Source organism: Convolutriloba macropyga, chromosome 6, assembly GCF_964194025.1.
Source record: "Convolutriloba macropyga chromosome 6, txConMacr16.3, whole genome shotgun sequence".
NCBI lineage: Eukaryota > Metazoa > Xenacoelomorpha > Acoela > Convolutidae > Convolutriloba > Convolutriloba macropyga.
The window spans coordinates 4,991,744-5,013,787 of record NC_134473.1 but is presented as its reverse complement, the minus strand read 5'-3'; the positions used below and the strand labels follow the sequence as shown (position 1 = coordinate 5,013,787).

The window sequence follows — 22,044 nt, the reverse complement described above, 5'->3', positions numbered from 1 at the left end:
CCCAACTGCTCTCACTGTCTTGTAGTGAGGATTTGTTCCCAATTGGAGGATCGCTTGTAGTCTGTAGTCTCTGTTTGGTGGTACAAGGAGATTTCTGATCATCTCCATCTGGTACAGGGGCTGAACCAGTCGGTTTTACCAGCTTACCTTCTGGTGGAAATCACTCTTTTAGCTGCTGTGTGAGCTACTATTCCCATTAAATTTGTTGTTCAAATTTAAAAACCTTTAGGTAGTTCCCGACCGGGGAGAAAGGAGAAATGAACTGATCTTAATCATTAGTCATGCGGAAAAAGTGACAAAATATAGATTAAATTGAGGAGAGACAAGGAAAAAGTCAAATTAGAAAAGAAAAGAAAAAATTAAAGTTTATGGTGAAACAAAGAACAGTGAGTCTTTATGAGTTTTAGAGGGACAGTGTGCCCGAATGGTGATATAGGACTGTGGCCTACGTCCTATATTCAAATTCAAAATGCGGGCCAGCATTGTCAGGATCTCGAAAGAATTTTAGGTATCCTGGATCCTGTAAGGAAGGCGGCGAGGACTCGGGGGTATAAGTCCGCATTACAGTGTGGCTGCATGGCCAGGAAGTGGTTGAGGATTTGTGTTTCCTCTGGTGAATGCTGGTGGCTATTGAGCTTGTCGTTCATCCAATCTCTATAGAGAAGATTGAATGAATGGCCGTGTGTGACTTTGGTCGCTCCTCCTTCCACACATCGAAGATATTCGATGGGCACAAGGATTGGGCGATTTGTTTTCGAGTAGAGGGGTGAAAAAATATAAAAATTCTTAATCGGATCGAAGTTTCGTAATGTGCCTTCACAGAAATCCGCATGAATTGTGTAGCTATAATTCATGTAGTACGGTGAGGTGAGTTTCTTATTTGCATATTGTAGGCGAGAGTTCATGTGTATTATAGGGTTTGTCTGCTGAAAATGATGCTGGACGAAGAGGTAATTATGCGTTTGTGTGCAAAATTTTTACCCTATTGACTTTGGGATTTGTGTTGTTCACGTCCATTTGTGTGGGATGGAGTTATCCAAACAGTAGATAGAAGGGGTCGTATTTGGTGTAGATTTTGTAGAGTGCCGTGTCTCGTGTGAAAAAGGTGTTGAGGTAATCGTTTGGCCGATTTGCCAAAGCAAAGAAATACATTGACAGATGCCAAAATCGTTCCGTGAATCGGGAATTGATTGGGAAGTGGGCACACTCCAAGGTTAATTCTCTATCCCTTCCTTCTTAGACATACTCATTTTCAAGCTGTCCCAGTGAGCAGGAACTAGGGATGGGTTTCAGAGTATGCTGAGGAGGTGTAGAGGTGTAATTGATCCGTTCCGGTACATGAATTCCTTGGAGGGTGTTGATTCCAAGGGGAATGGTAAATTCATGGAAACGGAAATTTGGCCCCCGAGAGCGGTGAGGGATGCCTTGTGTCGGCGTGAAGGGGTTTATTCTTCCCCGAGAGGGTGAGGGCTGTGAGCCTCGTGAGGAACTTGGGCCATATCGTGCCGGTGATTGTCCAGGTTGAATTTGAGGAGAGCGGGCAAGGTAAGTCTCGTGCCGTGTGGCTCGAGGTCGTCTCCGTGGTGAGGGATCGGTGTATCGGTAATTATCAGTGGAGATAAGTCGGTCGTACGGTGGTTGCACGAACGACTGTTGGGGCATTAGAGGTGGAATAGTAGGCCCGTATCACGGTGAGGATACGGGTTGACAGTATTGAGGAGGTGTAGGAAAAACTGGTGGTGAGTAGACCAGTGGTTGCGATCGTGGTTGTGGTCAAGGAATCCTTCCTGAGGCTGCCCAGTTGGGGACGACTGTTTCCGGTGTGGAGTTACCGGATTGTTCCACTTCGTCCGCCCAAGAAGGAAGGTGTAACTGCGACGATTGTGGCACAGTCACTGTATGAGTTGTGATCGCAGTTGAGGCCTGTGTTGGTGGTTGGTGGCCTTGTGTCAGCAGCTCTTGTGACGAGCTGGTGGGTTCAAGGTTTATCGAGGGTGAACTCCCATCACTATCAATATATAGGTGTAGTTCACCTGAACTTGAGGACATGGCGGGTGAAGGCAGTGGGTTCACCCGCGCATAAATCGCTGTGTCCACAGATTGTGGCTGTGGTGATGATTGCGCCATCGTGAAGAGGGCGGGTGTCTGCATCTCGCATACTGGTTCAGGTACTGGGGGTGGTAGTACCAGCGGAGTGAGGGGTGAGGGTAAGATATCCTCGACCTCCAAAATGATGAGGTCATATGCCGTTGGGTCGACATTTGGAGGAATTGGTGAGCCTTCTGCTTGGGTGGTTGAGACTGCAGTGGAGTCACTAAAACAATTTAAGGTGTTAAATTCGTGTACTTGGTAAATTTAGAATGTGATCTTCCGGGATGTCAATTTCTTGGTAGTTAGGATCATCCTCGAAAAAATCTTGTGAGAAAGAAACAGTGTGTGAGCGTTTACGGTGATTGGGTTGAAAAGTGTGTAATTGTAAAGATTGGAAATCGGGTTTTCGGCGTGATTGCACTACTGGAGATTCGTAGCATTGATAAATAGATACTGGTAAAGCAGAGGTGTGTTTGTTTGAATTATTGTGTGCGGTGGAGGAGAATTTCAAATTTTTTGTGTAATTGATTCAATTCATTTTGTGAGTGCGGTGTGCCACTTTCGACTGAGTGTTGTCGCCGTTTTTTAGGTGAGGGTGGTTTATAATGTGTAGAATCAACTTGTAATACGTGGAATATTGTTTGTGAAAAAATTCCAAAAAATCCAGATGTGATAATCTTAGCTAATGTGATAATAGGTCCTAAGAGTGTTCTGAGATTATAGGTGTTAAGCACATAACGAAATAAGCCAAAAATAAACTGGAGCAGATTAAAAACTGTCCAGATTACGGCTATTTCTTTTATCACATACTAACGATATCCAAAGATTCCGATGAGGGATTCTTTTAAATAACTGCCATTAATTAAATCTCGCCAATCTAGGCGTCGAAGAGTCAATTCTTTGCCGTTTAAAAATATTTTGTTGAAGTAGTCATTAAATTCAGTGCGGAGGCGTGAAAATTGTGTTTGTAATTGAGCTTGTTTTGCAAGGTCTGCAAAATTTACTGCACGTGCTACTTCGAATTTCTCCGCTGCGTCATCTACTAACTGGTTAAAACGCATTTTATCTACGGATTTACTCCAGTCGTGTTGACTGTAAATACCGAGTTGTTGCGCGGTAAAATCAGCGTGGGTGAATTGGTTGTGTACCTCATCTGGCGTGAAAATTTTAACAGGGTTGTGCGCCTTAATTGGATGAGGTTTTAAACGATATGTGTTATCGCCATCTACATCGAGTGAAATTTGCTGATCAAAATTATCTGATTTACATAGTGCTTTAATAGGCCAAGGAAAAGTTTTACGGGTGACTTGATCTACAAATTGTACTTTATTTTGGTAATAGAAAGGGATACGTTCAAAACATTGGTGCTTGAGGACATAGAGTGGCGATGAAACTGTTTTGCATTGGAAGAGTGAAATAACATTTTGGCTCTTAAGTGTAGCGATTGTGCTACGCTGTCCAGTGATGACATAACCTACTAGGGGAAATTTTTGTGTGAGCAAAATAAATGCGGTTTGTTTGAGATCTCTATCGATATCACAAAGTTTTTTGTAAATATTCAATTTTGTTCGGTCCATTTCGAGCAACACTCCTCGACTAATAATGTAGTCAAGTTTCGCATCAATCTGAATATTAGGGTGAACTGCGCCAAACCAATTTTGTTTTCAAAATAATTCGTATTTTTCAGATTTGTGGTAGAGTTTAGTCTCTTCTGGAATTACATAACCGTTTTTGATGTTTGCTTTAGTATAAGGTGTTAAACAAGTTGGTTTGTTAGGAGCCATTATGTGAATATCATCAAGTTCGGATGATGCCGTGCCTGAGATTAAATTAAAGCCTTCTTGATATTGAATGAAAATATACTGGTAATGGTTAGCATAATATGGGCGGTCTTCATTACGTTTGAAAATAGGTTTTGTGAGAACCTCAAAACGTGAGAGTGCGGATTCATCATAAAGTTGTTTTTGAAAACGAATACAAAACATGTGTGGCATGTGTTCGTGAACGGAGTTAGTTTCATTATCTTCGAGCGTTTCAATAAAATATCTTTTCTGGACTTTGATCATTCGTGCATACGATCTTCCAATATCAAAATTTTACAGTGATGTTCCCAAATTACTGTGGCTTTAATAGCGTGATTTGGTTCACAATAGCCTCTTTCTATATCACACTCAATACGTTGTTTACCGTAGTACATGCGTTCGGAGGCAACATCAAAGGTGAGGGTGATATTTGTTAATTGTAGTGACCATCCTAGTGTATGGATGACATGATATTCGTGTTCAGGAGTCTTACCGGGACAGTTAGCCCAGGGATTATCTGTGTCATTAGGTATCCAATTGTGATCATTTGGATTATAGACCATGCTTCCGTGTTGGAAAGCAAAGGGTCTACAGCGGTCGAATTAAAGCGACCTTGTTTTTCTTCAATATTGGCTTGACAACGAGGGTTGTCCAGCACGTCAAATTGTATCATTTGGGGGTAATAATGGTGTTTACTTATGAGACCAATGCGTGCAAGTTCTCTACGAGCTTCAATTTCTGCGGGGAAGAGAGGTCTTTCCATATTGTTAACATACCAATTATCGTGATCAAACCTATAGACTAGTTTGAGTGAAATTTTGTGACAGAAACTTTCTTTGTCACTAAGTTTTGCGTGAATGGCATAAGCTCGTACTTGTAGTGTTCTAATTTGTGAGAATATGTGTACTTGTGCTGGGGGGATTTGAAAATCTGCTGGCTTAATCTTACATTCACCAATTCTATTAAGTTTATAATACTGCATATTTGTAATATGTTTTGGTGAGCAGTCATAGTAGGTGACCGCGAGATCTTGTATTCCTGTTTTAGGTGTTGAAATGTTATTGTGATCGACTGTAACTGGAGGTTTAATTGGGAGTGGATGTGAAAAGAAAAAATTAACTAAAATTAAATTTAAAGTTGTAATGGATATGTGTAGGAGAGTCCAGAGTGTGGATTATAAAAGACGAAATATCCTGCGGTGTTTTTTTTGTATCTGTCAAATTTGTAGTGGATTTCTTGACAAATAAATAGTGAAGGATTTGTTTTCACCCGAAAAATAGGTGGGGCCGCAGCTTGTGGGTGGAAAATAAGTTTATCTTGTTCAACGACGATTCCAACTGAAAAGGTGATTTTCGATTGTTTTAAGAGATCGTGTGTTTTTGACCAGCTGTTATTTTATATGATTTCGAAATTTTTTGTTTAGCCCAACTATGTAAATGTTCGCCGTGATTATGATCTCCAAATAGGGCGGGAGGGGGAAAAGTAAATTTTGGATCAAGTTTTAATGGTAGGGTGGGGTAAGTTCTTGTAGTGTCTGGTTGTTTACCAACGCAGGGGTGAAAATGTTGATCGGGATCCGGTGTTGCTGAATTTGAGCTGAGCGTTATTATTGGTGGAGTACCTGTAAAACTGAGTGCTAAAGAACTTTGAAAAGATGGTGATGAATTGACTATATTAAAAGAGTGATTCCAGTGTGCTTGTGAGAGTAAGCATTCAATATTACTTATTGGTCCTTGTGGCGGATTAAAAGGGTTATTTGCAATTTGTGACGGAGTAGGTGAAGAATATTGTGAACTAATTAGATCAGAATTAGAAGTATCAGAAAGTAGGTTGATATCATGTGGTGTTTCTAGTAGGTCAGAGACATTTTGAATTGGCTGTGGCAATTCAGAGCTGTGAGTTTTGTCTGTATTAGCAAAATTTATTGGTTGAGTAGAAATCTGAGGAGTGCTTGAATAATTAAGGAGTTCAGGTTGTGGTGCTAGTGGTGGAGCTGGTATTAACGTGGGGGGTGGTAGTGTTGTATCAGGGGGAAAACCGGAATATAGCAATAAAGTATTTAATTGGGGGGTATGTTGTTGTTGTTGTTGTTGTTGTTGTTGTTGTTGTTGTTGTGTTTGCGTTTGGTGTATTTGCGTTTGACTTTGATAAGGGGATAAGGGATTACCGATTTTGAGGTAAAGGGGGAGAAAATGTCCAGTAGGACGAGGTCTATCTGAAAATTTGGCAGTAGTAATGACTGAGTATGGGTGTTCCTCAATTTCTTGTGCTTGTGGTTTTTTATTAAAGAGTTTAAATGATGACTTTTTGGGGGTCGATTGTTTCGTGGCGTCACTGTATGAGCAAATGGGTGATTCTGATACGGGGGGAGCGCTTGGGTTAATATTTGGTTGTTGACTAGAGCACGCAATTGTGACGATAGTGACGGGCCCAGTGCGGGGCAATTATCGCAAAAATATACTTGGTAGTTATTAGCAGTGGGAATAATGATTATTAAAAGATTTAAAGTAGGTACACTTACTCGGATTGCTGCGCAGGGTGATTCTGGTAGGATGACATTGTGGAGGAAGATGAGATCTACAAAATCAGGAGAAAACACTGACAAAAGTTCGGTGATTGTATAATCTTTTCTTTCAAACGAAAAGATTACTTGTGGATAGGTGGTTTCACTTGGAGTATTGTTTGTCTGGTTGTTGTTTAAGGATTTGTTGGTAATTTTCATCCAACCGAAGAAGTTCTTTAAAATTTTTTATATCAATAGAAGCTGGGATTGCGTCGAGATTAACCTTATACACAATATCTGTGTACAAAATTTCTGAAAGTTTTGGTGTTGCTTGTGGTGGGAAGATTGGGAGGTAAAAGAGAGCTATATGTTCGTTATTAAAATCTCTAATATAAAAGACCCATTCACAACAAGTGTGTGAGTATAGAATGTGATCTGGATTGTAAAATACATCTTGAAAACGAACCTGTTTAGGTTTCAAATTTTGTATGTATCTAAACGTATCTGCGTAGGGTGTTCTCTTAAACAACACTTCTAATCGGTGGTGGGAGGTTATTTGCATACCTAATTGGGTTATGAAGAGGAGTGTTCAGTACTGTGTGACTGAGAAGGAGAATAAGCCGATCTGTTGTGGAGATGGTTTATACTTTCAGTTCTGTGAGACTGAAAGCTGAATTTTGGTGGAGGTTTCGGTGACCGGTTGAAGAGTTGAGCGTTGAAGTTGATAGCTGTCTACAAAGAACTGAAGAACTGTGCTGTGAGACAGTTCTTTTAAGAATTAGGAGAGAAATGTAAGGTTTAAATTTGAGTTTTTAGAAAACGTTAAAATTTTTCTAAGTTTTGAATTAAGAGAGGGAGAGAGAGTGGAGAGAAGAGAGGAGAAAGAGAGAGTTAGAGTTGTAGAAGAGAAGAGAAAGAGTGTAGAGAGAGAAATTCTGAGTTTAAAGAGAGCCAACTAGGTTGGAAGAGGGCAAGACTGTGAAGTGATCTTAGACGATACGATTTAGCCTGACCACGACTTCTCATTCGGGTGAAAAAAAGTTACGAATCATATCTTGGCAAGTAAATGAGATTAGGGAATTCTTCCCAGACCGGACTGCGGATTGGTTATTAACCTAATTTTTAGTTAATTTCCTTTTTATTATCATCTTGGGGAATAGTCTCTGATTCCCTTCCTTTCAATTCCTGATAGAGGGGTTTTTTCTGGTTCTGCTAGGGTAGCAGGTGAAGAAATAGTCCGTGCTCTTTGTTTACTATACTAAGGGGTTTAATTATCTGCTCCTATAAAAGTAATTGTATTAGGGGGGAGAGGGGTGAAAGAACTATGTGATTTATCCCCCTCGTATTGGAGAACGAGGGAATTATATTTTTACTGGTTTTGTATTTACTGGGTATTTAGCGTGGTATGCTAAGTTGTATTCGGCTAATGAGTGCGAGAGAAGTTGTTTTATGCGTATTAACTGTATAGTTTTATATATGGTTACAAATTTTGTGTTCGTGAAGCAGAAATTTTGGATGGTGGTATAAATACTCTGTAGTCTTTTACCGGTTGTCGTCGGAGACGAGTATTCCTTGTAATGTAATTTTCCGAAGTGTTTTCGGGTATTTCAGACCAGCTACAAGGTGGTGGGGGTAAAGGGTCATCGATTAATGGTATGTCTGGGTTGTCTAGACCGAACGAGACAGTTTTCGACTTGGTTATCGTCGGCTTTTTAGGATGAAGTAATAAAAGAGAAATATCCGAGAAATATTTCGCCATTTGTTCTTGAACGAAAACTTCTTTCGGATAATATGGTACAAAATTATTTCTACGACGGGTGATTTGTTTACCAGAAAAATCTTCTGATTTATAAGTAACCAAAGTAGGAGTGTCAAATATTTTGTAAGGTCCACTTTTTTGTGGTTGGACTTTCTTGGAGACGCCAAGTTGTGTAGCTTTATTAACGATTAAAACATAAGTGTTTATTTTAAGTGGTTGTGTTGTTCCGAAACAACGATTAATAAATGAACGTAAATGTTTATTCTGGTTTAAATAGTTGTATGCTTCATTATATAATTCCGAGTGTAACTTTTCACGATTTAGAAACCAATGTGCAAAGGTTCCTTTTTGTAATTTGGGGGTGATGACCAAGGTGGTCAGTATGCGTGTGTTTTGGTAAAGTAGAACCAGGTGATTGTTCTGGTGGTTTAAAATTTCCAAAACTATCTGTAGTGGAAGATAGATTGAAAACTATAGATTTCTTTGGTTTTTGACCAAATACAAGTTCATAAGGTGAAAGATTCATATTGGTTCTAACTTGTGAATTAAATGCAAAAGGAAATACTTTTACTTTCTGTGACCACGTGTCATATTGTGAGTCAAGGACTGTACGAAGAAATGTATTCAATTGGCGGTTACTGTTTTCAACAAGTCCATTAGACAACGGTGCATATGGCGTGCGTGGTTTAAATTGCACATTATATGTACGGCAGAAATGTGTGAATTCGCCATTAATATTTTCATTTCCATTATCTGTTACCAAAACATCTGGTATTCCAAATTTTGCAATCCAATGGTCAAATAACACATTGAGTGCGTCGTTGGAATCTTTTTTGGGTGAGGGGTGGAGTACTACGAAATGTGTGAAAGCGTCTACGATAACGTAAACGCAAGAGTTTTCATCCGAGGACGGTGAAATTGGACCTTTCGTATCCATTGAAATACGGTGATTAAAGTAGGGAGAAACTTCAAGAAATGGCTGTTGTGGCGCCATTAAAGGTTTGGCATGGATTTGCTTGTTTGGCAATTCAAGCAATCTTATGTAAGTATTGCTATCCATGTTTTAATATTAGGTAAATAATATGTTTCTGTTATTGTGGCGTGTGTTTTCTCACGGCCAGGATGACCTGAGAGGTTATGTGAGTGTGCGTTGTGGCATATTGTTAAGAGAAGAGAGAGTGGTAAGCAGATTGTTGGTGACTGCGTTTCCCTGACATAGTATAAAAGATTGTTGGTTTCATTAATACTAAGATGTGAAAAACGTCTATAAAAGTGTAATAATCCTTTATTTGCACGAATTTTTTTGTGAAGGAGTATTAGGAAATTTTTTGTATTATTTCCAGAGGAGTAATTGTTGAATTACTGGGTCTTGTTGTTGCGCTTCATAGAGAAGAACGTCAGTTATTTCTGTGTTTTCTGAATAAAAAAATTTATATATTTGTGGGGATTTTGGTATAAAATCATCCATAGGTGGGAGCGAGAACTTAATAGTGCTGATTAGTTCTGCATAATTTGGGTCTTGATTAAATTGTGAATAAGGTTCTGTCTTATTTGTATTCAGCGTGACATCTGTGTGTCGTATAAATGGATAATTTTCTGGGGGGTAATAATTATTCTTAAAATGCTGATTTCTTCTTTGATGAATATGGTCGAGTGGTTGTGCTTTCGTGCGAAATTCGTGGTATGATACAGGAAGATAGAGAACATCTTCTAATTGGACTTTAAAATAGTTTTCTTTAATCTGTAAGTAAATTGGAAAGTGCATTGGCTCTGTATTAGATTTCGCGGACACTGAGTTAATATATTCTTTTGATACAGCGTAGTTACATTGTATAGGTCTTGTATTTAAGTTATGATTCATAAGAATTTTAATAGATTCTGATATTTCCACTGTTCGAAGACGGTGTTCATCTTGTGTTGTGGTCGTTAGTGAACGACTTAATAAATCTGGAAGTGAAATATTTTTGCCTTCCGTCCAGACTATGTGTAAAGTTGGAAATTTCATTAGTATTAACTGAAATTTTTTTACTCGCTGGTTTGGTTTGTTCTTTTGAGTAATTAAGAAAAGAATTGGCTTATGATCGGTGTACAGAATATTTGGGTGTTTAGACCCTTGTATCAGAAATTCATATTCTGAGAGTGCATAAATTATAGCGGAACATTCTCAGAGAATTGTTGAAAGTCTAAGTCCGGTGGTTGAAAATAGACGAGAATTTGCTGACACTAAATCCATCTTTCCAATCTGTTTCTTTTGGAGAAGTGCTGCACCTATACCATAGTTAGATGCATCACAAAGGATATAAAAAGGTTTGTCCAAGTTAGGGATTGCAAGGCGGAGAGTTCCGTCTGTAAGTTCCTTTTTAACTCTATCAAATGTTTGTTGTAGTTCTGGGGTCCATTTAAGATCTGTGTTATCTCGGAGTTGGTGATAAAAGGGTCTTAAAATGACTTGTAAATTATAAATAAATTTTGAAATAAAGGTGAGAAATCCAACACAATTTTGAATCTTTTTTTGGTGGTTGTAGCTTTAAAAAAGCATCAATCTTAGATTTGACAGGATAAATGTGATTATTTTGTATTTGGTGGCCTAAAAATTTAACAGAATCAAGAAAAAAGAAAGATTTATCTGGTGCCACTTTAAGGTGTTCGTTTTCTAAAACTGTGTGATATTCATTGAGTTTTCGCAACATTGTGTCTGTCGCAGTATCTTGTATGAAAACATCATCAAGATATGTAATTATTTTGTTGTTTCTGATTAATGGTTTGAAAATACTGCTCATAAAGGAGGAAAAGGCTGCTGGGCCAATTTAAATACCATAAAATAACCTATTAAAACATTATTGTCGACCAGCAATTACAAAGTTTGTTAATCGCTGTGAAGTTTTGCCTAGAGGCATTTGGTTGTATGCACTGTTCAGGTCGGCTATAGAGAAAATAGGTCCTTTAATACGTGTGAGTATTATTTGGATGGGTTCTATAGGCCAACTACATTTTGTCTCGTCAATCATTGTGTTTAATTGACGAGCATCTAAAACAATTTTAAGCGATACTCCTTTCTTAAGGATGATTACTGGATTAATAAATGTATTTCCCGTGGTGAGGGAATCTGTATTTACTGGTGATATAATATCAAAGTGTGTTAGAATATCTAAAAGGTGCTGTACTTTGTCTTGTAATTGTAGTGTATTCTGGTGGCTCGTTGTTTCTTAAAGACTGCTGTTGCTTTTAAAGGGAGGTTTAATTCAGCCTTAACTTTACCTACGTCGAATTTAGAGGTAGCATAACATTGTTTAAACTGTATGAGAAGTTCTGCCAGTTCTTCGAATTGTGATTGTATTAACTTCGTGTGTTCAAAATTGAACATGGTAGAGAAATTCTTTATTTGATTGAGTGAAATTTGAAACATCAAATGGTATATGGAATTTCATTTGTTGACTTTTATACTCCTTTTCCTGTTGTTTAGTGAGATTTAGGCAATAAAGCTTTTTTTGTGTTTCCGACGTTCCTCATGTAAGGTAATTTGAATTGTATGCGTCCATGAATTCAGTGAGTTCATTGACGCGGTATTTTGTGGTTTGATAGTGGTTGATTGAAACGTCTTGCTGTGCATAGCCAATTATTCCTTTTGTAAGAGTTAGGGGATGTGAAAAGAATTTTTGTATCAGTATTTGAATAAATGATTGATATTGGTGTTCAAGGTTGTTTATATCCATTCTGGAGAAAAAAATGTTTGTGCGGAGTGGTATAAATGAGAAATCAGACACATAAAGAATAGTGCCGTTCGCATATTTACTTTTGCCTTCGTATGCTGTTAAGGAATATGTTAAAATTCTGTGTTCTGCCGGTTGCAGATATAATGGTTGATCTCCGATTACTGGTAAGAACTGATAAGAAAAGAATTGGCTTATGATCGGTGTACAGAATATTTGGGTGTTTAGACCCTTGTATCAGAAATTCATATTCTGAGAGTGCATAAATTATAGCGGAACATTCTCGGAGAATTGTTGAAAGTCTAAGTCCGGTGGTTGAAAATAGACGAGAATTTGCTGACACTAAATCCATCTTTCCAATCTGTTTCTTTTGGAGAAGTGCTGCACCTATACCATAGTTAGATGCATCACAAAGGATATAAAAAGGTTTGTCCAAGTTAGGGATTGCAAGGCGGAGAGTTCCGTCTGTAAGTTCCTTTTTAACTCTATCAAATGTTTGTTGTAGTTCTGGGGTCCATTTAAGATCTGTGTTATCTCGGAGTTGGTGATAAAAGGGTCTTAAAATGACTTGTAAATTATAAATAAATTTTGAAATAAAGGTGAGAAATCCAACACAATTTTGAATCTTTTTTTGGTGGTTGTAGCTTTAAAAAAGCATCAATCTTAGATTTGACAGGATAAATGTGATTATTTTGTATTTGGTGGCCTAAAAATTTAACAGAATCAAGAAAAAAGAAAGATTTATCTGGTGCCACTTTAAGGTGTTCGTTTTCTAAAACTGTGTGATATTCATTGAGTTTTCGCAACATTGTGTCTGTCGCAGTATCTTGTATGAAAACATCATCAAGATATGTAATTATTTTGTTGTTTCTGATTAATGGTTTGAAAATACTGCTCATAAAGGAGGAAAAGGCTGCTGGGCCAATTTAAATACCATAAAATAACCTATTAAAACATTATTGTCGACCAGCAATTACAAAGTTTGTTAATCGCTGTGAAGTTTTGCCTAGAGGCATTTGGTTGTATGCACTGTTCAGGTCGGCTATAGAGAAAATAGGTCCTTTAATACGTGTGAGTATTATTTGGATGGGTTCTATAGGCCAACTACATTTTGTCTCGTCAATCATTGTGTTTAATTGACGAGCATCTAAAACAATTTTAAGCGATACTCCTTTCTTAAGGATGATTACTGGATTAATAAATGTATTTCCCGTGGTGAGGGAATCTGTATTTACTGGTGATATAATATCAAAGTGTGTTAGAATATCTAAAAGGTGCTGTACTTTGTCTTGTAATTGTAGTGTATTCTGGTGGCTCGTTGTTTCTTAAAGACTGCTGTTGCTTTTAAAGGGAGGTTTAATTCAGCCTTAACTTTACCTACGTCGAATTTAGAGGTAGCATAACATTGTTTAAACTGTATGAGAAGTTCTGCCAGTTCTTCGAATTGTGATTGTATTAACTTCGTGTGTTCAAAATTGAACATGGTAGAGAAATTCTTTATTTGATTGAGTGAAATTTGAAACATCAAATGGTATATGGAATTTCATTTGTTGACTTTTATACTCCTTTTCCTGTTGTTTAGTGAGATTTAGGCAATAAAGCTTTTTTTGTGTTTCCGACGTTCCTCGTGTAAGGTAATTTGAATTGTATGCGTCCATGAATTCAGTGAGTTCATTGACGCGGTATTTTGTGGTTTGATAGTGGTTGATTGAAACGTCTTGCTGTGCATAGCCAATTATTCCTTTTGTAAGAGTTAGGGGATGTGAAAGGAGTTTTTGTATCAGTATTTGAATAAATGATTGATATTGGTGTTCAAGGTTGTTTATATCCATTCTGGAGAAAAAAATGTTTGTGCGGAGTGGTATAAATGAGAAATCAGACACATAAAGAATAGTGCCGTTCGCATATTTACTTTTGCCTTCGTATGCTGTTAAGGAATATGTTAAAATTCTGTGTTCTGCCGGTTGCAGATATAATGGTTGATCTCCGATTACTGGAATAATCGTGAGTAGTATGGAGGTGGTTTAGTTGAGGAATCATGAAATTTTAGTGGTTTCAATTCGTGATCATCTTTTATTTCCAAAGTGTGAGATGAGCATTTAGTTGAATCTACATATTTTTCTAAGAAAGGTGTTCCTAGAATATTGAATTTTGTGTTGCTTACATGAAAGGTAAGTGTAAAGAATATGTTTCTGAGGGTTTTACTCTCTGTTACATCCGGATACAATTTTAGTTTTACTGTTCCCTTCGATTGTAATTTAGAGTTATTCGCTGCTGAGAGAACGAATGTAGATGCTTTTAATTGTAATTTGTGATATTCTTTTGTTTCATTCCAGGTGCCATTATTTAGAATATTAAGTATGGCACCAGAATCCAGTAAGAAATCTATCTCAAGATGTGGTGGGGAGATTGTTCTTTTGGGATCTGGTGTTTGCGGTGTGTACATTGTGAGTGGTAGTACCCAAATATTGCTTTTACAAGAGGTAGAAAGACTATGCTCTTCTATGAGAGTGTTACATTCTTCCTGGCAATTGAAATATGGTCGTGTGTGTCCTGATTTAACTCTAGGAGTAAATCATTAAATTGTTGTTCTTGTAGATTTTCTTCCGAAACATTTTGTGTATCATCAGTTTCTGTGTGGGACGTGGTGTTGTCCGTTTGTTCTTGGTCTAACAGAGTATTAATGTCGTTTCGATCGTTGCGGAGTCGATTTCTTGAGAACGGTCGTCGTGGGCGATTTCCGTCTCGATTTTTGTAGGGTGATTGTGGTCTTGAAATGTGTGAATTGTTTTTAAAATTTAATTTTGGGTATGGCGAACCATTTCTACTTGGTGGTTTAAAGTTACTATTACCATAATATGGTTTTGAATTATTTTGTAAAAACTTATTTGGACTTCTGTTTCTAGAATTTTTTCTGTTGTCTCTGCTAATACTGTGAGAGCGATATAAGAATGGTAATGGTTTACCAGTCATATTGTTTGATGTAACTTCTCTATTTGGAAGGTTTTGATTTCCTTTCATAGCTTGGTTAATTGTTTGCTGTTGAAAATTAGGTTTATCCAGCGGTTTTGTATACCTTTTGTCAGGTCATGTAGAAATACTGTGTCCAGAACGTGAGCATTTCTTACAGAATTTCAAAAAAAGTTGTTTTCCCTTAAAATTAGGGTCGTTCGAGTACTTGTGTTGTACTACGTTTATACCATGGGCGATATCCTGTTCCATTGTTTGTATTTCTTCTATCGTAAGACTATCTATATCATAAGAGAGGTTATTTATTGTTGGTGTTACAGTAGAGTTTGTGCTTAATTTGTGGCAATCATTATTTGTACGTGTTATGTCTTCTTGGTGTATTTTCTCTACTAGTTGTGCAAATGGAAGTTTTGGTTCCAGTGCAGTTGATTTGTGATTTGCGATCTTTTTTAATGCTATTTTAGCTAGTTGAGTATCTAGTGCTTTGACAAGTGCGTCATTCAATTGTGCATTCCTCATATCTGGAGCGTTATTAACATATGCTTTTCGAGCCATTTGTTCAATTCTGAGTTCGAGTGTTTTTATTCGTTCGCTTGAAGCACGTGTTATGCTTTCTAGCACTAACTTCGCTTGTGTTTTTGATTGTTGATTATCGAAAGTTTTCTTAAATTCCCGGCAAAATGCTTGCCAGTTCTTTTTTATGTCTAAAGGTAGGTGTGAATACCATTGTTGAGCCGGTCCTATTAGGGCCGTTTGAATCATGGCAATTCGTTTGAGGATCCAGGTTTCGTGAAATGGTGAATCAATCTGCTCTGGTCCTGCAGTCATTACAATATTTGCTGTAATAGCAATTAAAAAATCTTCTGTAGTGTAAGTAGGATCAGTACCATCAAACGGTCTTAAAGACTGTTGCATTGGCACTGAGCCACCGAGGTAGGGGTACATCATTGGTGCATTCCTACGAACAACAGGTGATGGCGTTTGTGTAGACGCCGCTTGTAAGTAATACGGAGTTGGTGCATTTGTGGTCTGTTGTGCGTTTTGTGAATTCAATTGTCGAACTATATTTACGAATTGTTGTTGAGTAATTTGGGTGTTTTGGTTTGTCCCTTGTGTGGGTTGAGTTAAGTTGTTTAGGATGACAGGCTGTGTATTAAAGTGTACGGAATTTTGTCTGTTTAGCCGTGGGAGAGGCTTGTTTATATTTGGTAAAGGTGGAATTGTTGTATTTAGTGGATCTGAAGTTTGTTTTAATTCAGTCGGGTTTATCGGTTGTCTATTTTGGTGATTTTGATGCAAGTGAGTATCTGTTGTAGTGTTTGTAGTTGGGCAATTGTTATTATTATTCTCTTCGAGGTCAATTATTGTATTTACTGCGTGTGATGAGAAAAGTTTTCTATCATCAAGCAAGGTGGAATTAAAATCTGTTTCGGTGGTTTCGTTCAATCTATTGTCAGGTTGTTGGTTATGGACTATTGTATCCATGTTTTCAATTGGTGATGCTTACAGGGAGGTATCTGTGTTCTCTGGAATATTTGTACAGGTAAACGGACGTGCTTCCGCGTGGTAATTTGTAATTTGTATATTTTTGCTATTTAGTGATAGTTTCTGTATAGTTTCTGAAGGTTTTTCTGGTATATTTACAAAATTCTGTGGAAACCAGTTTTTATCATAAATGTTTTGTAGTGTTTCAGGTTATTTAGTTATTATTTGAGGGTAAGCCTCTGCAATTTGTTGCGTGGCTGTGAAAATGTGTCTTACTAAGCTTTTCCAAAATCTATGTATATACCAAGATAAAAGTGTGAATGAATCAAGGAGGTCTTCTTGTGATAAATCTGCATCTTTTGCAGAGGTAATATAGACATCAAGAATTTTGATAAATCCTTTTATTTCCTGTCGAGCAATTTTATGTACGCTTTCTTTACGGGATTGTAAAGCATTTGTGTTTAACCCCGTGCAAGGCGTATTAAGAATTCGAATGAGGCTTTCTTAAATAGTACCTCTGTATCTAGAGGTTGTATTTCTGAGTATATTCCGGTAAGGAATTCAAATAATGTATCTGATAGTGGGTTAAATAGTGTATCAAATATTAAGGAGGTATATTTGTTTGTGAGTGGATCACAAATAAATAAAATTGAGCCTTTTGTGAGTTGTGCTCCGTGAATTTCTATCAAATATAAGAGAAAGGCGGTTCGTGAAACCTGTGATGCCTTTTCTGGTAAAGAAAGAAATGGTTGTTGTTCGAGTGCAAAATAGTGTGCTTTTAGTTGTTTTGCTATGCTTAATAGTATATGTAATTCATCTTGGTGTTGGTAGTGTTTAACTTCAAAAGGTGAAATTTCTGGCATTAAGCATGGGTTCTGTTGTGTAAGATCTGCAAGCTGTAATTTTTCAGAGTGTGTTTGATAGTTGGATGAAGATTGTTCAGGGTGTTGGTCCATGGTTGGTATTATTATGCTTTGAGGATTGTAATCCTTCTTTTTGTGGGATAGTGTTTCCCCTTTTCTTATGTTTTAAACAAAGAAGAATTAAGTAACTATGGAGTCCAATTCTAGGTTTCTTTCGAAGTAGAAAGAAGAGTGTTTTATGTGAGCTCTTTTTACGCTTAGAGTTTGTTAACTCACTGGTCGCACCAGTTAAGGCAGACCCAATGTGGGCTCCTTTTACAGCCTTAAGGTATAAAGAGCTATGGCTACTTATTTCTGCGCGCGAAGTAGACTTACCTATATCTCTAAGACTAACCGACTCTGTAAAACACGAGAGGTGTATAATGTTTATTACGGTGATTAATACAAGTAGAACCGGAGTCAAAGGTATATACATGGTGTATCTAACTAAACTAACAGACTGACTATAGCAAGTTCAGTTCTCTCTATATAAAAGAGAATAGTGTCTTCTCAGTCTCTGATTGGCTGAAGGTGTACGTTCAGTATTCCTACTGCTACAGGTTTTTCACAATTAAAGTCATGGAGATGAGAGTTAATTTCCCAATTTACAACGGCCACTCTGATTGTTCAGTATAATTTACTTAATGAAAAATAATACGTTCAGCTTAACTCCCGCCAGCAAGGTTTGTTTATTTGCGATTCGAATTTTTGCGTGGGTAATTGTAACTTTTGTTTGGCGCAGCTAGTCATAACCACTCCTACAAACTATTTTTTCTATAATTAATGTGTATTTTACTAAAGCAATTACCAGTTATAAGCTACAAAATTATCACAATATTCTGCTCAGGTTTAAATTTGGGGTATAAGTAATTTTCACACTATACAGGGTACATTTCTGAGCGAACACTATGAACTCAATGTCACCATAATGAAGAAAAACTGCACATAAGAAAACTTAAAAATTTACTGGTATTGCAATGTTCCACAACTGAATTGAGTTTTTACTCTTGAGTTGTGCTGGTTCAGCGCTGAAATGCTCTGAAACTCAAATTCGGGTTGTAAACCGTGATCATAGAAAAAAAAACAAATCACATTAGCGTACTAAAAAGAGTGCTTTTCTTGTAAAAACTTGCAATATAAAAATTCATGTGCATCTCTTGCTGAAACTTAGTAGAGATAATGAGATCTTGTCACTGGTACTCAGATACTTTTCTCTGCGGAAAATGATGAGTTGCGAATATCTTGGTTAATCTCTCAGTCATTATTCAAGAAGCAAACTGATGTTTAAAAAATGAGGATAATTTGCGTACTTTTGTTTGCAAGTATTTATTACTTGTAAGAATCATTGTAACACAAAAAGACGAATAGTGGTCAAGCAAGATCTTGCAAATAAGATAATTACAAGATAAAATTAACTAATTTTGTCTCTCGAAATCAGAGCGGCGTATCACGTTCGTTACAATGAAGAATTAGGAGAGAAATCCACCAGCAGCAGTGCTTTTCTACACTAAACTGCTCCAAATATATTTGAAGAACTTTTCTTTTCAATTTACCGTTTTGCTTCTTCTTTCTTAAAACAAGCAACAAGACAACATGAAACTGGGCATAACTCACACCATCTGGATAATCTGAATATCTTTTCCAAAATTTATGATCTCAAATCAATTCATTAGCTTCTTTTTCTAACTACCCCGTTAATTCTTTTTTTGATGAGGAACATAAGAAAAACGTGGAACCACTCAGCGTATCAGAAAAAATTTTTAAAAAGCCGTTGCACTTGCCAGTTGGAACAAAAGAAATTAAATAAGGAAAACTTAAAACTTTCAAGTCATCAAACTAAGAAAGAAATCTAATTGAACCAAAACGATATCAACTGAATCAGCAAGAGAAACCCCATACAGAAAGCTCTTGAACTGCGAAAAGCCTTATACGACCAAGAGATGCCGAAAACTATTTTTTGATGGGACAGAATGACAAAAAATTGTCAGAGTGATAAAATTACACAAAAAGTTCAATAATTATCTGCCTCTAAAAAATGATGAAAAAAGAAAGCAAGTAACATTAACCAGGTGTAACATCAGCCAGTCTATTTTAATTTATAACTTTGACATTTTTCAAGAATATAAGTTTGCTGGGTAAGCGATTCCTAAAGCCTAACCAAGATTCATGCAGTATATTGTTCTCCACTGACTAAATTATCTAGCCAACTTTGGTATGAACTTTCGACTTCTTGTAATTTTCAGCAAGAGTCGTATTTAGAGATTTTATGATGCAAGTTCTTGTATGTTTGATAATTTTGGGAGACTTTACAATTTTCTTCGTACTAAGGATCCAGACTCTTAAAGGTAACAATTCTGTAATCTCTCAAACCCAGCCCACTCTTTGCATAGTCAAAATTGTTAGAGCAGGAAAGATTTTCAGAATTCTATTCCGATTATTATCCGAGGACTTTTTGGAAACATTGGCAATTTGACATTCTTGTTCTATATTAGGCATTTTTCCGCGGACGGGGGTGAGCTGCGCTCCTATTACGCGGTAGGGGGGGACCCCACTAAGTAAAATGAACCGTGATAGCCTCAGAAACAGACATATTCAAACATGGGAAATCAAGTCAATATCAGTACTAGGCAAGTCTAAATCCAAGTCTTATTTCGTTTTTCAGTACTGGGCAAGTCTTAAAACAGGTCTTACAAATCTGACAAGTCTTGGCCAAGTCTTGGCCTCTGTTAGTGCTAGTGTGTTTTCGGCTACTTTTGACGCTTTTTTCCGGCTATTTCTGACGTTTTTTGTCTACCAAGACTTGGATTAAGACTTGCTAAGTCTTGGCCAAGACTTGGATTAAGACTTGCCGAGTCTTGGATTAAGACTTGCCAAATCTTGGATTAAGACTTGCCAAGTTTCGGCCAAGTCTGACAAGTCTTAAATGTGTTATGATCATAGCTCTGAATCAGTACTGATACTTAGACTCGGATTTACACTTTCCCAGTACTGATATTGACTTGGCGTTCGGTCCGGGATATTCATACATGGGAAATCAATTCAATATTTTGCCATGGTACATGGTTTGAAAAGATCAAGATGTATACGAGCTTGCAAAATTTCTGCATGCTTATCCAGAAAAAAAGCTGTTAAAGCCCTCTAAAAAGGTTTTTCGAGGGAGTATTCTCGCCCCAGCCTCCGCCTTCACATCTTTTTGCCTCTGACATAAAACACTGCACGTGCGTACGGGGATCTTAATAATATGGGAGGATCCAACATTTTCAGAATAAATGTAGTCTGCTACTTGGGGCTGCGCAGATTTCAAGTTGGAAATAAAACAATATTTCGTAAATAAAGTTGAAAGTAACTTTTCTCTGAAATTTCGTGCATAATTATGAAAAAAATTGGCGAAAATTTTGAATTTCGGCTCTCTTTAGCTCATGTTTAGCAAATTCCTACACAAGTTCAAAATATAATTTAAGTAACCGTGTTGAGGAATTTTGTTTTTCACTTTTAAGAAACCGTTGTTTTTTAATCGTTTTCCTTAGACAAAAACGATCAAACCCATTACGTGGTAATCGTCGTTTTGCGCGTGATTTTGTCGTTATTTTTTGTAAGAAACGATTGTTTTTTCATCGTTATTTTTATGTAAGCAATGATCGTTTTTTTATAGTTGGCCAACAGGGCAGCCCCCCCCCCCTAACCTTTCCATGACATCCCCCAGTGCACTCCTCGTGACAAATTTTGCAGATGGTACCGTCGACAAAGAACTTCTCGACATCGCATGATTCGACACAGGTTCCGTTCTCTAACTCATAATTGAGACACTTGAAACACATATCAGGTCCAGGACCCCAACACGCATCTTTGCCACCCACCTGGGCGCATTGTTCGTCACACTTGGGCAGTTTGGCTGGAAGAGAAATTACGGATCTACTCTCTTCTGCCCCCCCCCCCCCCCCAGCTTAGTGGGTGCATATTATTTGCACACCTCAGACGCACGTGCTAAATTTTTACATGATGAATTACTGTGTAATGACACGTGCTCTGTAACTGGGGAGCGCATAACGTACGGGGGGGGGGCACAAACGGAAAAGATCCAGAAATTACTTTAAAAACTTAAGTGGGTTAAATTCTAAAAATCCCATCATTACCCTCCACCCCCCCCCCCCCTTCACCATTCTCTTGCTTCGTTTTGGGCGGATTTCTACACGGATTACATATTCCATTTACAGGATTGGTTTTTGTCAAATCCTTCTCAATTTGTTCCTCCGAGTTAAAAATTGCCACTTGACGCTTCCAGTGATTTCGACACCAGTGCCACTTCTAAAAACTTTGTTACTCAAGCAATTTCTTAATCTAATATGAGAACATTGTTTCGCATCTTAATACCCCAAATATAAAAACTTCTTATTTTTCCTTTTGAATTGTTTTTTCTTACAGCAAAGCATCTCTCCGCATTTGTTGAAAAACGTAAGGAATCAATCCTTGCAGAGGATCACATCCTAACAAAAAATGAAGCAACTTTTTTTCAACTTTAATAAGGTTTCAACTTTAATTTTGTTTTCAACTTTAAGAAGGCACAAATTTATTTTGATTTTGCTTGGTTCAATGCACGAGGTTGCTTAAACTTTCGATATGATTCATTTAGAAACGAAAGGGTGAAATAAAATCACGTTCAAATCTCAGTTTGTGAAAATTAGAGATATCACTGTGTAAAAATAGCGCCTATGTTATTATAGTCCTAATCACAGTGTATTTCGAATTTACATCACAATTTCTGAAATATGCTCCCAGAAGATCATCGGTTATGTAGACAAGAATAAACTAAATTACAGTTGCT

At 37.3% G+C, this 22,044-nt stretch overlaps 2 protein-coding genes across 3 annotated transcripts in view; both read right to left on the bottom strand.

Moving 5' to 3' along the window:
• The window catches only part of LOC142341447 (uncharacterized), a 545,892-nt gene that overhangs the window by 487,464 nt on the left and 36,384 nt on the right, over positions 1-22,044 (bottom strand). The window lies entirely within an intron of this gene.
• Positions 1-22,044, bottom strand: part of LOC142340706 (receptor tyrosine-protein kinase erbB-3-like) — a 48,007-nt gene that overhangs the window by 8,399 nt on the left and 17,564 nt on the right. The window contains exon 6 of the mRNA XM_075391403.1: positions 20,906-21,114. Within this exon, the coding sequence (XP_075247518.1) occupies positions 20,906-21,114 (209 nt within the window). The remainder of the gene's footprint in view (positions 1-20,905; positions 21,115-22,044) is intronic.